Source organism: Coregonus lavaretus, assembly GCF_964263955.1.
Source record: "Coregonus lavaretus genome assembly, chromosome: 4".
Classification (NCBI taxonomy): Eukaryota; Metazoa; Chordata; class Actinopteri; order Salmoniformes; family Salmonidae; genus Coregonus; species Coregonus lavaretus.
Genome location: NC_139991.1, coordinates 43,014,452 through 43,028,558, shown reverse-complemented (window position 1 = coordinate 43,028,558; position 14,107 = coordinate 43,014,452). Strand labels below are relative to the sequence as shown.

At 44.6% G+C, this 14,107-nt stretch overlaps 2 protein-coding genes across 4 annotated transcripts; one reads left to right on the top strand and one right to left on the bottom strand.

Annotated features, from left to right (window-relative positions):
* The first annotated feature begins 8,992 nt into the window (after nucleotides 1-8,992).
* On the top strand, nucleotides 8,993-12,428 carry LOC311127655 (serine/arginine-rich splicing factor 9-like). 3 transcript variants are annotated; one of them, XM_084159494.1, is made up of 5 exons: nucleotides 8,993-9,291; nucleotides 9,967-10,450; nucleotides 10,629-10,825; nucleotides 11,397-11,569; nucleotides 11,689-12,428. In XM_084159494.1, exons 2-5 carry the CDS (start codon nucleotides 10,293-10,295, stop codon nucleotides 11,920-11,922), a joined length of 762 nt encoding a protein of 253 aa, XP_084015620.1. In that variant the 5' UTR covers nucleotides 8,993-9,291; nucleotides 9,967-10,292; the 3' UTR covers nucleotides 11,923-12,428. The 3 variants fall into 3 exon arrangements, with proteins under 3 accessions (XP_084015620.1, XP_084015622.1, XP_084015621.1); XM_084159496.1 differs by having other exon boundaries at nucleotides 9,000-9,291; nucleotides 10,271-10,450; XM_084159495.1 differs by lacking the exon at nucleotides 8,993-9,291 and having other exon boundaries at nucleotides 9,536-10,450.
* A 185-nt stretch (nucleotides 12,429-12,613) lies between these two features.
* triap1 (TP53 regulated inhibitor of apoptosis 1) lies at nucleotides 12,614-13,935 on the bottom strand. The gene is made up of 2 exons (XM_084159499.1): nucleotides 13,662-13,935; nucleotides 12,614-13,332 (listed from the first exon to the last, which is right to left on the bottom strand). Exons 1-2 carry the CDS (start codon nucleotides 13,806-13,808, stop codon nucleotides 13,255-13,257), a joined length of 225 nt encoding a protein of 74 aa, XP_084015625.1. The 5' UTR covers nucleotides 13,809-13,935; the 3' UTR covers nucleotides 12,614-13,254.
* Nucleotides 13,936-14,107: the final 172 nt, after the last annotated feature.

Genomic DNA, 14,107 nt, shown 5'->3' with positions numbered 1-14,107 from the left:
AGGTGGGAATTTCCCGATTTAATATCCTCAGAAAATGGGAAAGAGTTTTGTGAATAAATCAGTGAAATGTTTTTTGAGAAGAAAAAAAAAATTTGAGAAAAAGAAAAAATTGGAAAAAAAGTCACACTAAAATGTTATGAAAACTAGGGTTGAAATAACTCTAGGAAATTTGGAATATCTGATTGTGGGATAATTATATTATTGTGATATTTAGTATTTTCTTATGAATCAAAGGGGGGAAATGGAATGTGATTCATTTTATATCTAATTTTATATATCATTCTTATATTATTGCTGATATTGATGTTTTAATTTGAATGTGTTGTTTTGCAAAAGATACTGTTTGGTCTTTTCTTTTCTTCCAGAAGCATATGGGGGAATATGTAGAGGGACTCAAATACTCAAACATGGACAATATGAATGGACTGGAGGAAGTGGAACAAGGAAGGTGTGGAAATGTTCAGATTCCATCATCGACGTCGCATTGAAAGTCGACACTGTGGAGGAGATGAAGTGTAGTGGACTACATTCCAGTGTTATATTCTTTCTGTATTAATTTTTGAATAATTATGTTTTTTGTTGTTGGGTACATGTGGGGACCTCAGATGTTTTTGTTTATTTTGTTGAAGCTTAGGGATATTGGGTCTAGGCAGGGACAGAGAGAATCCACAGGAGGGTCCGATGGGTCGACCAGCCTGAATGTGGACATTTTGATTGTATTTTGTTTGCTGGGGTTTTCATATGTATTCAATTGCATCATAGCTTAAAATGTATTGATAAAGATTTATAAATTGATCTGGAGTACTTAGGTGGTCGCCTAGGGCAGAGGGGCCGTGAGAGAATGTTCCTGTCTTGATTGACTGATGGATATTTGGAATGAAAGCTGCCAGACAGGTTTTTCGCTCTTACACTCCATAACAATTTATTTACACCCCATACAAAAATGTGTCTATATAAACATGTGTTTACTCTCCATAAATTATGGTTTATTGCTGAAGTTACTCAAGAACAAAAATTGTTATTTGTCATAATCCTATTCTTTTTGTTTTCGGGGGGAAATATGTAGTGTCTGAAGGTCTATTGATTTTGCTGATGTTTGCAAATGGTGTAATAGATTAACTTTACTCTGCTTTGCTGAAGCATTTGGAAAAGCATTGCTACATAGGTTTCTTGGAATAGAGGACATTTGGAGATATGTGAAAGCCGGGGATTGGTTTATTAAAATCACGCCATACTATGTCACATAGGATATAAATACCATGTCTTAAACAAAGAAGGAGAGAAACAACATATTAACAGATTGGGCCGTTGTTCTCCAGATATCTGCAGATGTCTGTAAATTGATACTGTGATCTTTGATACAATAAACCTTTATAATCAAAGTACAGTGTAAGCGGACTTCTTATCATCACAGCATAATTAGCAACATATTTTGAGACACCACATAAGCACAGCAATGCGCAAACAGCAGTAGGCTATAAGCACGAATGTTCCATTAGCAGGTAAACACCATTCTCAAAAGTGACCACAAATGCGATTATGCATGTATTGCTTTTATTATAAAGGTGCATTTCTATGGTGAAAATTATCTTCCCTGAACTTGAAACTCACGCGCTGCGTATGTATGCCAGTTAGGCTCTACACACGTTGTAAAGCGGATTAATGTGCTTCATTTTAAGAAGTTATTTGGCCACTTCAGTTGTGATACAAACCATATCAAAACATATAGGCCTATGGGCTAGGCTACATGAGGTGTGCGACTATGATTTGAAAAAGTCACCCAAAAAAATAATGCACTGTTTGCCTTAAGCTGGGCAATATTCACAAGTGATAATATATCATTCACAAGTGATAGGCTAATATTGTCACCCATCACACTATACTTGATTTAATATTGTCTTCATATATACTAAATAATATATGTGTGGAATTTGTTTTGATTTCGAATGGACCATAATCATGCACCTGTCTAGAAACAGGGGCAGTTAAAAAAAATAGGTCATCCATGCACTTAAATAGCGAATGGAGGACGCTTTTCCTGTGGTTCATTTTCATGCCAGCCATGTAGGCTATATTCCTGTTGTAAAGAGAAGCAATGTGCTTAATATAAGGAAAGTTGAGAAATAAATATAGTAGGCCTAGCCAATAGAAAGCTGATGGGATCCTCTTTTTAATAGAGCCCATCACTCTGTTCTCACGCAATTGCATAGCCTATAGAAATGTTGCGCAACATGAGCTCATGGGCTCTCATGAAGTGTTTGATTAGATGTTCAATCACATTTGCATTGATGCCAGAGTGTTTAGAGGGACAATAGAGTGTTGAGTACCAGGCAGTTAGCAAGTTTGGCAGACTACTAATGACCATCAGCAGCATCAGAGCTTGGAGAAGCATAATTACCGTGACTAAACGGTCAAGTGGAATTTGACTGTCATCATGACTCGTGACCACCGGTGTGGCGGTAATATGGTCACCGTAAAAGCCCTATTGTAGGATCTCATCTTCACTTTGCATACTTACAGTGGCTTGCGAAAGTATTCACCCCTCTTGGCATTTTTCCTATTTTGTTACCTTACAACCTGGATTTTTGGTGGGTTTGTTTCATTTGATTTACACAACATGCCTACCACTTTGAAGATGCAAAATATTTTTTGGGTGAAACAAACAAGAAATAAGCCAAAAAAACTGAAAACTTGAGCGTGCATAACTATTCACCCCCCCCCCCCCCCCCCCCCCCCCCCCTATAAGCATGGCACATCTAGCCACTGGGATTTTTGCCCATTCTTCAAGGCAAAACTGCTCCAACTCCTTCAACTTGGATGGGTTCTGCTGGTGTACAGCAATCTTTAAGTCATACCACAGATTCTCGGCTTAAAGTGACAGATACTCCAATCTCCGCTGTGGAGCTTTGCAGCTCCTTCAGGGTTATCTTTGGTCTATTTGTTGCGTCTCTGATTTATGCCCTCCTTGCCTGGTCCATGAGTTTTGGTGGGCGGCCTTCTCTTGGCAGGTTTGTTGTGGTGCCATATTCTTTCCATTTTTTAATAATGGATTTAATGGTGCTCCGTTGGATGTTCAAAGTTTCTGATATTTTTTTATAACCCAACCCTGATCTGTACTTCTCCACAACTTTGTCCCTGACCTGTTTGGAGAGCTCCTTGGTCTTCATAATGCCGCTTGCTTGGTGGTGCCCCTTGCTTAGTGGTGTTGCAGGCTCTGGGGCCTTTCAGAACAGGTGTATATATACTGAGATCATGTGACAGATCATGTGACACTTAGATTGCACACATGTGGACTTTATTTAACTAATTATGTGACTTCTGAAGGTAATTGGTTGCACCAGATCTTATTTAGGGGCTTCTTAGCAAAGGGGGTGAATACATATGCATGCACCACTTTTCCGTCATTTATTTTTTAGAATTTTTTGAAACAACATATTTTTTTCATTTCACTTCACCAATTTGGACTATTTTGTGTATGTCCATTACATGAAATCCAAATAAAAATCAATTTAAATTACAGGTTGTAATGCAACAAAATAGGAAAAACGCCAAGGGGGATGAATACTTTTGCAAGGCACTGTATGAGTCCCATTTCTGTGTCACCATTTAACCCAGATTCATAGAATTCGTAAAACCTGTCGCACAGGCATAGAGTGCCTTTTATCGTCCCTGTGATATATTAAATAGAAATTGTACACCAATATAGAATTTTAAAAGCCTGTTATTGTCACGGAATCAGCCGAGGCTGCTCCTCCTCCTTGCTCGGGCAGGCTTCGGCGTTCGTCGTCCCCGGAGTACTAGCTGCTACTGATCTATGTTTCTGTGTTTGACTTGTTTTGTCTTGATTGTGTACACCTGTTTCCTATTATGTTGTATTGTATTCCCTATATAACCCTCTGTCGTTCATTGTGTGTTGTGTGTGATTGTTCTCGTCATTTTCGGCAGTTGCTATTGTGTGGGTTTTCTCCTCCCTGTTTGGAGGTTGCTTTGTACTCTGGTTACTTTGTTAGTAAAAGTATGTTTCCAGTAGCTCGGTGTCCTGCGTTTGACTTTGCCTACCGCATTCACGTCGCACTTTGACAGAATCACACACCACTCATGGAGTCAGCAGGAGCGGCGGTGCCAGCTGGATCTATGGAGGCACGCGTCGAACACCAAGCGGCCATGATCCAGGCTCTTGGCCCGCCATGGAACGGATGGTGAACACCATTGAGCGATGGGAAAGAGGGGGTCTACCTATGCCCCCTCCAACGATACCACCACCATCGGCGATGCCCATCGCTTCACCTCCGGGGTCCAGTGGGATTCGGCTCTCGCTCCCGAGGGCTTTTGATGGCACAGCGGCCGGGTGCCAGGGTTTCCTACTCCAGGTTGAACTCTACCTAGCAACCATTCACACGGCGCCCTCGGGATACGAGAGCGTGTCCGCCCTTATCTCCTGTCTGTCTGGCAAGTCGCTGGAGTGGGCCAACGCCAAGTAGGGTGGGATAGACGCCACTACGGTCAACTATGCAGAGTTCACCCGCCGCTTCCGGGCAGTATTCGATCATCCACCAGAGGGTAAAGCGGCGGGTGAGCGTCTATTCCACCTTAGACAGGGGAGGTGGAGCGCGCAGGAGTTCGCGCTGGACTTCCGGACGCTGGTTGCCAACGCGGGATGGAATGAGAGGGCCCTCATCGACCACTATAGATGTAGCCTGAGGGAGGACGTGCGTCGGGAATTGGCCTGAAGGGACACCAACCTCAGCTTTGATCAACTGGTGGACATGTCTATTCGCCTGGATACCCTGTTGGCTACCCGCGGACGTCCGGATTCGGGGCCGTCCATTCCATCCCCCAGCACTTCCGAGCCGACCCCTATGGAGCTCGGGGGTGCTGGTGCTAGGGAGACCAGGAGGGAGACCAGGAGCGAGGCCGTCCCCTGCACCAACTGTGGCCGCAGAGGACACACTGCTGGTCGGTGCTGGGGAGGGTCTCCTAGGAATCGAGGCAGTGGGCGACGCACTGATGAGTCATTCCAGGTGAGTAGGCACCCAACTCACCCAGAGCTCTCTGTTGCTCATATTTGTATTAAAGTGGTGTACTATATGACACAGAGGAGAGGTCCATTGAGCCCACTCCCATCCTCCCGGAGTCTTGTCTGGTGGTGTGGGAGGTTGATGCGGAAATCAAGCGGGCGTTACGTTCCGATCCTACTCCTCCACAGTGTCCAGAGGGTCGGAAGTACGTGCCGCTCGAGGTTCGCGATCGTTTGATATACTGGGCTCACACGTCACCCTCCTGGTCATCCGGGTATTGGTCGGACAGTGCACTGCCTTAGTGGGAAGTACTGGTGGCCTACTTTAGCGAAGGACGTGAGGGTTTATGTTTCCTCCTGCTCGGTGTGCGCTCAGTGTAAGGCGCCTAGACACCTGCCCAGGGGGAAGTTACAACCCCTACCCGTTCCACAACGGCCGTGGTCTCACCTATCGGTGGATTTTGTCACGGACCTTCCCCCCTCCCAGGGGAACACTACGATCTTGGTCGTTGTGGATCGGTTTTCTAAAGCCTGCCGTCTCATTCCCCTGCCAGGTCTCCCTACTGCCCTACAAACTGCTGAGGCCCTGTTTACACACGTCTTCCGGCACTATGGGGTGCCTGAGGATATAGTGTCTGATCGGGGTCCCCAGTTCACCTCTAGAGTCTGGAGGGCGTTTATGGAACGTCTGGGGGTCTCGATTAGCCTTACCTCAGGTTTTCACCCCGAGAGTAATGGGCAGGTGGAGAGAGTGAACCAGGATGTGGGTAGGTTTCTGAGGTCGTATTGCCAGGACCGGCAAGAGGAGTGGTCGGGATATATTCCCTGGGCAGAGATAGCCCAAAACTCACTCCGCCATTCGTCCACTAACCTTACGCCTTTCCAGTGTGTGCTAGGTTATCAGCCGGCCCTGGCACCTTGGCATCAGAGCCAGACCGAAGCCCCTGCGGTGGACGAGTGGTTTCGGCGCTCTGAAGAAACTTGGAACGCTGCGCATGTCCATCGGCAGCGGGCTATCAGGCGGCAAAAGGCGAGCGCCGATCGCCACCGCAGTGAGGCTCCGGTGTATGCACCGGGAGATCGGGTCTGGCTCTCGACCCGAAACCTGCCCCTTCGCCTGCCCTGCCGGAAGCTGGGTCGGCGGTTTGTGGGGCCATTTAAAGTCCTGAGGAGACTGAACGAGGTATGCTATAGGTTACAACTGCCCATTAATTACCGCATTAACCCCTCGTTCCATGTGTCTCTCCTCAGGCCGGTGGTGGCTGGTCCACTCCAGGAGAGTGAGGTACGAGAGGCTCCTCCGCCCCCGTTGGACATCGAGGGGGCTCCGGTGTACTCAGTCCGTTCCATCTTGGATTCGAGGCGTCGGACGGGGGGCCTGCAGTATCTCGTGGAGTGGGAGGGGTACGGTCTGGAGGAACGGTGCTGGGTCCCCAGGAGGGACATCCTAGATCCCTCCATGTTGAGGGACTTCCACCAGAGTCATCCGACTCGCCCTGCTCCGCGTCCTCCTGGCCGTCCCCGAGGCCGGGGTCGGCGCACGGCTGAAACCGCGCGTCAAGGGGGGAATACTGTCACGGAATCAGCCGAGGCTGCTCCTCCTCCTTGCTCGGGCAGGGTTCGGCGTTCGTCGTCCCCGGAGTACAAGCTGCTACCGATCTATGTTTCTGTGTTTGACTTGTTTTGTCTTAATTGTGTACACCTGTTTCCTATTATGTTGTATTGTATTCCCTATATAACCCTCTGTTGTTCATTGTGTGTTGTGTGTGATTGTTCTCGTCATTTTCGGCAGTTGCTATTGTGCGGGTTTTCTCCACCCTGTTTGGAGGTTGTTTTGTACTCTGGTTACTTTGTTAGTAAAAGTATGTTTCCAGTAGCTCGGTGACCTGCGTTTGACTTCGCCTACCGTATTCACGTCGCACTTTGACAGTTATATTAAATAAAGTGCCTTATAATATAAAACACATGGAACTTGCTAAAGTCATACAGTGAGGGAAAAAAGTATTTGATCCCCTGCTGATTTTGTACATTTGCCCACTGACATAGAAATGATCAGTCTATAATTTTAATGGTAGGTTTATTTGAACAGTGAGAGACAGAATAACAACAACAAAATCCAGAAAAACACATGTCAAAAATGTTATAAATTGATTTGCATTTTAATTTGGGAAATAAGTATTTGACCCCTTCTCAATCAGAAATATTTCTGTCTCCCAGGTGTCTTTTATATAGGTAACGAGCTGAGATTAGGAGGACACTCTTAAAGGGAGAGCTCCTAATCTCAGCTTGTTACCTGTATAAAAGACACCTGTCCACAGAAGCAATCAATCAATCAGATTCCAAACTCTCCACCATGGCCAAGACCAAAGAGCTCTCCAAGGATGTCAGGGATAAGATTGTAGACCTACACAGGGCTGGAATGGGCTACAATACCATTGCCATGCAGCTTGGTGAGAAGGTGACAACAGTTGGTGTGATTATTCGCAAATGGAAGAAACACAAAATAACTGTCAATCTCCCTCGGCCTGGGGCTCCATGCAAGATCTCACCTCTTGGAGTTGCAATGATCATGAGAACGGTGAGGAATCAGCCCAGAACTACACGGGAGGATCTTGTCAATGATCTCAAGGCAGCTGGGACCATAGTCACCAAGAAAACAATTGGTAACACACTACGCCATGAAGGACTGAAATCCTGCAGCACCCGCAAGGTCCCCCTGCTCAAGAAAGCACATATACAGGACCGTCTGAAGTTTGCCAATGAACATCTGAATGATTCAGAGGAGAACTGGGTGAAAGTGTTGTGGTCAGATGAGACCAAAATCGAGCTCTTTGGCATCAACTCAACTCGCCGTGTTTGGAGGAGGAGGAATGCTGCCTATGACCCCAAGAACACCATCCCCACCGTCAAACATGGAGGTGGAAACATTATGCTTTGGGGGTGTTTTTCCACTAAGGGGACAGGACAACTTCACCGCATCAAAGGGACGATGGACGGGGCCATATACCGTCAAATCTTGGGTGAGAACCTCCTTCCCTCAGCCAGGGCATTGAAAATGGGTCGTGGATGGGTATTCCAGCATGAAAATGACCCAAAACACACGGCCAAGGCAACAAAGGAGTGGCTCAAGAAGGAGCACATTAAGGTCCTGGAGTGGCCTAGCCAGTCTCCAGACCTTAATCCCATATAAAATCTGTGTCAATTATTGGGGAATAGACTATACAAAGTGTTGAAAGCGTTCCACAGGGATTCCGGGCCATGTTGACTCAAATGCTCCCCCCAGTTGTGTCAAGTTGGCCGGATGTCCTTCAGGTGGTGGACCATTCTTGATACACACGGGAAACTGTTGAGCGTGAAAGACCCAGCAGCGTTGCAGTTCTTGACACAAACCGGTGCGCCTGGCACCTACTACCATACCCCGTTCAAAGGCACTTCAATATTTTGTCTTGCCAATTCACCCTCTGAATGGCACACACACACAATCCATGCCTCAAGGCTTAAAAATCATTTTTTAACCTGTCTCCTCCCCTTCATCTACACGGACATCAATAAGGGATCGTAGCTTTCACCTGGATTCACTTGGTCAGTCTACCTCATGGAAAGAGCAGGTGTTGATAATGTTTTGTACACTCAGTGTATATTGCATTATAAATAGTAATTAAGTATATATTGCTACAAATCTCGATCTTCATAAAAGTATTAAGTAGGCCAGTTAATTAAATTAACATGACATTGGGTAAATTATCTGACATTCTTGTCAATTTCATGGACTGTCCTTGCATCCATAGCTTGAAGTGTGATTATTTGCCAGGCCCATCCAACCCTCAGTTTACCAAACAAAGTAACAGGGTCAGACTGTTGAAATTACCGATTGTGCCTTGCTTCCAAATGAAAGATTATATTGATTAGCCTATGCAAATCATTTCCTGTCTCAAAAGTGGGCGGGTATTTCTGACGTAGAGAACCTGCGACAGCTCAAACTGACTTCCTGTATTGAGGAAGAGACTGCTAGATAGCGTTCCCGTATTTTACATAAATTACACTGAGGTACGTCTGGAATTAATTATTTTTTTATAACAAATAATTCGCTACTCATAAACATTCATAACCGATCAAAGTACCTGTTGCTATTTACAGTTTAAAATTGAAGAGGAGAGTAGATTTTAGCGTTAGTATTTCTGACGTAGAGATCGAGCGACAGCTCGAGCTGACATTCTGCATTGAGGAAGAGACTGCTAGATAGCGTTCCCGTATTTTACATAAATTACACTGAGGTATGTCTGAAATTAATTATTTTTTTATAGCATATAATTCGCTACTCATAAACATTCATAACCGTTCGACGTACCTGTTACTATTTACACTTTAAAATGGGAAGAGGAGAGTAGACGATAGCATTAGTTAGCTAGCGTTAGCCTAGCTGGCAAGGATGGAATCAACAAAGAAGAGTACTAACTAACGAGCTAAATTAACGTTTGCTAGCTACTACTGTAGCGAACATCACCTAGTCAATCAATCACTTCCGTGTTGTTAGAACACGTTTGCGGATCTAGTTAGCTAGCAAACTAGCTAATATTAGCGAATCGAATTTGATTGAGAAAACATGTCCATTCACTGTATTTCAAATACAAACACATTGCTAGTTAGCGATGTTGATAGTTTAGCACGCTAACTTTAGCGTCTTGTTTCTGACTGCGTTGTGTACCTGAAGTGCCAGCCCTCTTTGCAGTGTGTTTAGCTAACTGTAGCCCGCCTCTCTTTGCTACGAAGCCTAACTATCGAAGTGGTTTGTAAATGATAGATTACGTCACTTTGAGGGAAGGTCAGCAGTACCAGAGTAGTACTAGCTAGCTAGCTAGCTAGCCACTAATTAGCGTGTGTTCAAACGACTTCTGATGGCTGTATGATTTATGAGTCCAAGGCATTCATCATTATCCTGTGTTTTAAAGCTTTCAGACTGGTCCAAGTTGCTGTGCAGATTGTCTTGAACTGAACATGTAACGTTACTTCTACTACTCCTGCTCCACAAAGATTCTAGATTTTTCCAAATTAAAGCATTAGAAGAGAATGGACAAAAATGTGGATTGGGACTAGGATTAGGATACGGATTCTAGATTTTTGGGGGGTAAATTAAAGCATTAGAAGAGGATGGATTTGGATTGGGACTAGGATTAGGATACGGATCACCTCCACCTTTGTTCTTGGAATGGATCAGTGAGTTTGAAGCCTGCAGGTGCCTTCGGTTTATTTTAGCAGGGCCTATCCAATACCAACAATGACTGATGGAAGGATCTACGTGGGAAATCTTCCAATGGATGTCCAGGAGAGGGACATAGAGGATCTCTTCTTCAAATATGGAAAAATTCGGGATGTCGAACTAAAGAATAACAGGGGAACCATCCCTTTTGCTTTTGTTCGCTTCGAAGATCCACGGTGAGTTCCTGGGATGAGTGTACACGTCCAATCACAATACCTGGCTGTTTGGCTAGCTGTTCTCCTCTGATTTAGTAACATCGCCTGGGACTGACCTCAGTGAACGGATGGAGAAGGCGTTGCCAAGTGTATATCCCTTAGGCAAGTAAGTAAGGAGTTCTGTGCTCTCTTCTCTTAGGGATGCAGAAGATGCTGTCTATGGAAGGAATGGATATGGATTCGGAGACTCCAAGCTGCGTGTAGAATACCCTCGCTCCTCTGGCGCCAAATTTAGTGGCCCTATGGGAGGCGGAGAAAGAGGAGGAGAAGGAGGGGGTCCTAGGGGGAGGTTTGGGCCCCCAACTCGGCGATCTGAGTTCCGGGTGATAGTGACTGGTAGGTGGACGTTCTGAGTCGTAGGCAGTGTTGTTTTTGTTTCTCTCTCTCTCTTGGCGGACTGGAGGTCAACGGGACTAAGTGGAGGTCAAGTCAGCTGCCCAAATCAAACAGGAACAAAACAGTAAAAACTCTAACTGATCATGTTGACTGCATATACCCAAACACCGGCCATAGTGACTGGTAGGTGTATGTTTTATCATTCATTTTTGTTTTACCCATTGTTTGGGGGTATTTCTCTATTGTATCTGTGTTGTATGTCCTCTAATATAGCTAGACGTTCCTTTTCTTAGCTTTCAATCTGGCAGTCAGATCATACGTCACTTTTCTTTCAAATCAAAGGAAAATATTAGTAGAGACTGACAGTATTTACATACTTATAGTATCCCTCAGCTTTGCATGAAATTTAGACACGTGAATTGGGGATATGCCACTTGAAACAGGTCTATTGTAAACTGTAGATGAAAAGGCATAGTTGATGGTATGAAAAGAATCACTCTTCCACTCCAATAAGCATTATGCAGAGTTGGCAGCTTCTGGTAAAATGACAATGTGCTGTCTCCTCTCCCAGGCTTGCCCCCAACAGGGAGCTGGCAGGATCTGAAAGACCACATGCGTGAGGCAGGGGATGTGTGTTTCGCTGACGTGCAGCGGGATGGTGAAGGGGTGGTGGAGTTTGTCCGTCGGGAGGACATGGAATATGCCCTGCGCAGACTGGACAGGACTGAGTTCCGTTCCCATCAGGTGAGTACACCTCTCCACAGCAAAACATGTCAAAAATGAGTGCATTTGCGAGTTACAAGCTTATTCAAGCTCATGACGGAAGATGGTCTCCTCAGACATTTGCTCTGTATGTCCCTCAGGGAGAGATGGCGAATATTCGTGTCCACGGAGAACGGGGTGCCAGTTATGGTCGCTCGCGGTCCCGCTCCAGATCCCCCCGGGGGCGTGGCTACTCACCACCTCCTTACAAAAGCAGAGGGTCCCCTCCACAGCGCTACCAGTCACCTCCACGGCGCCCTGTGTCCCGCCATAGCCCCCCAGCGAGGCGACATCCAGTAACGAACCACAGCCCGCCCCCACGGCACTATCGGTAGACCAGCCAGCCATTCACAAGAGGGCACTGATGATTAGGGGCAGTTTAATTATGTTTTGTTTATCACAGATATCCTCCCTGATACACACAAATAATTGTCCCCCTTTTGCTTGCTATGTGCATTCCATGGTCAGTCACCCCTGCCTTCTTGTTGGCCTTAATATGGTTGATTTATTTTCCTGTTGATTTGATGTAAGCATCAGTTCCCTGTGTCAGCTCACTGTAGTCTGCTCAGTTCTGATGTCTGGTGAGACCATTTGTTAACTTGTCAATTTACTAGGTCATGTATGAACATGATCCATTTGTGATGAACATTGCCCTGAGAATAGTGTGACACTCAACAAAAACTAAATGTGAACATCTGCCTGCATTGTCTATTTTTAAATGAATTGTAAGTGTGAACCTCCTAAGTGTCTGAATACATTTGGAAATTGTTTGATTGTAATCTGCTGGTAAACCTGAAATCCTTAAATTTGTTTTATTTTAAATAAATGTTGAACTTTTTAATCAGTTCATTCCTTTACTTCCCCTCACAATGTTTTGGTAACCTGTGGTGGCTGTATGCAAGATCAGTTAGTTTTTCAATTAAAGCACTGAAACAAACCAAACACCTGCACTCACTCAATGGGTTGTCACATTGCAGATTGGGGGGTGTCCACCCGCAGAGCTGAAAATATGAATTGGTAGTAATGTAACATGATTATTCTATTTATTGCTTTGTCAATGTATATGTCAATCACAACATTACATCACACTGAACTAAATAAATGCCAGTAAAAAAAAAAACACGGGGCGAAGAGAGACTCACAAAAATTATAATCTTGCACAGTGTAAACCAAATGAATGTCCTTGTATGATGTTGACCTTTCTCTTCAAGCCTAATGCATCCACATTGATGCCATCTTCAGTTGTCTTGTGAGGGACATTAAGCCAGGGCCCTCTAATAGACATCGACAATTCCTGAAATGAAAAGAATTCACACAAAAAATCCCTTTGCAAAGCATCATAGTCCTTTACAATGATTATCTAATGTGACCACCACATTACATGCATCTTGTGACCATGGATGTTTATTGGTCTGACCCAAATGTCTGGATTTATAGGTTCCTCTTGTAATCAATGCCCAACATACAAAGTCCAATCCCAATTGTCATTTAGCACTTTGGATCCTTCATATGAATGCTCATTAGTCTCCACACTAGAGGGACAGCGACCTCAAACAAAACCCAATCCAAGCTAAATTGGTGGAAACCCTGTGCATGTTCCATTGCATGCCCAGTAAGCAATGCCAGTGAGTCACAAGGCAATGTTGTTGGGGAGATCCTCTATCTCCTCATCTGTCAGCTTTCTCTTTATTTGGGCCCATGAATTCTACGCCATCAATGGGAATGTCCTTTTCTTTTATGGCCTTCTGCAAATCCAAGCACAACATATGTAGCTGTATCATTAGACACTTGCATCTGACATTTAAAAAGACAATGGATTGAGAGGATAGGCCTATTTCATGAAATGAGGATATTTATTTCCAATAAATAAAATGATGCCCTTTAGTCAAAGATTGTTATAACAAACTACGTTTCCCCTTTTATCTGTGTTTCAGTCCTTTGAAGAATATACTTCTGGGGCCTGACAAGCTAACAGTACGTCGTACAGCAGTTATCAATGCGTGGTGTAGATGAGCAAACAGCAGGCAGATAGCTAGCTAACAACATACGTCCGTGTTTGATATAATGTATTTACCTGGACACAATGCTGATATTTCTTGAACATTTCGGTACAGGGATCACCGCTTCGATCTCCCTTCAAGAATTTCTCAGCAAACCAACGGTTAAAGCACTGGTCATATTCCCGTTTTAGGTCAGTGCAGCCCTCTCCAACACTATTCATCTTCAATGCAGAATAACCATAGACCGTATGAGGATAAAAAATACTGAAAGAATAAAGATAACGATCAATTATTGAATTTATTGCAACCAAACTTCTCTTCCGTACAGTTCTCTTGACTTTCCTTGAACCATGTGATCTGATTGGCCAAACAGCATGGCGTATGTTCACGACGTAGTTAAACAAGCGACACATTGTTAAAGCGAAAGAACACTTTGGCTACAGGCACAAAATGTGATAACATGGCTTCACGAAAGACAGCACAGAGTGAGATGCAATGAATTAAACCAAACTTTGCACAA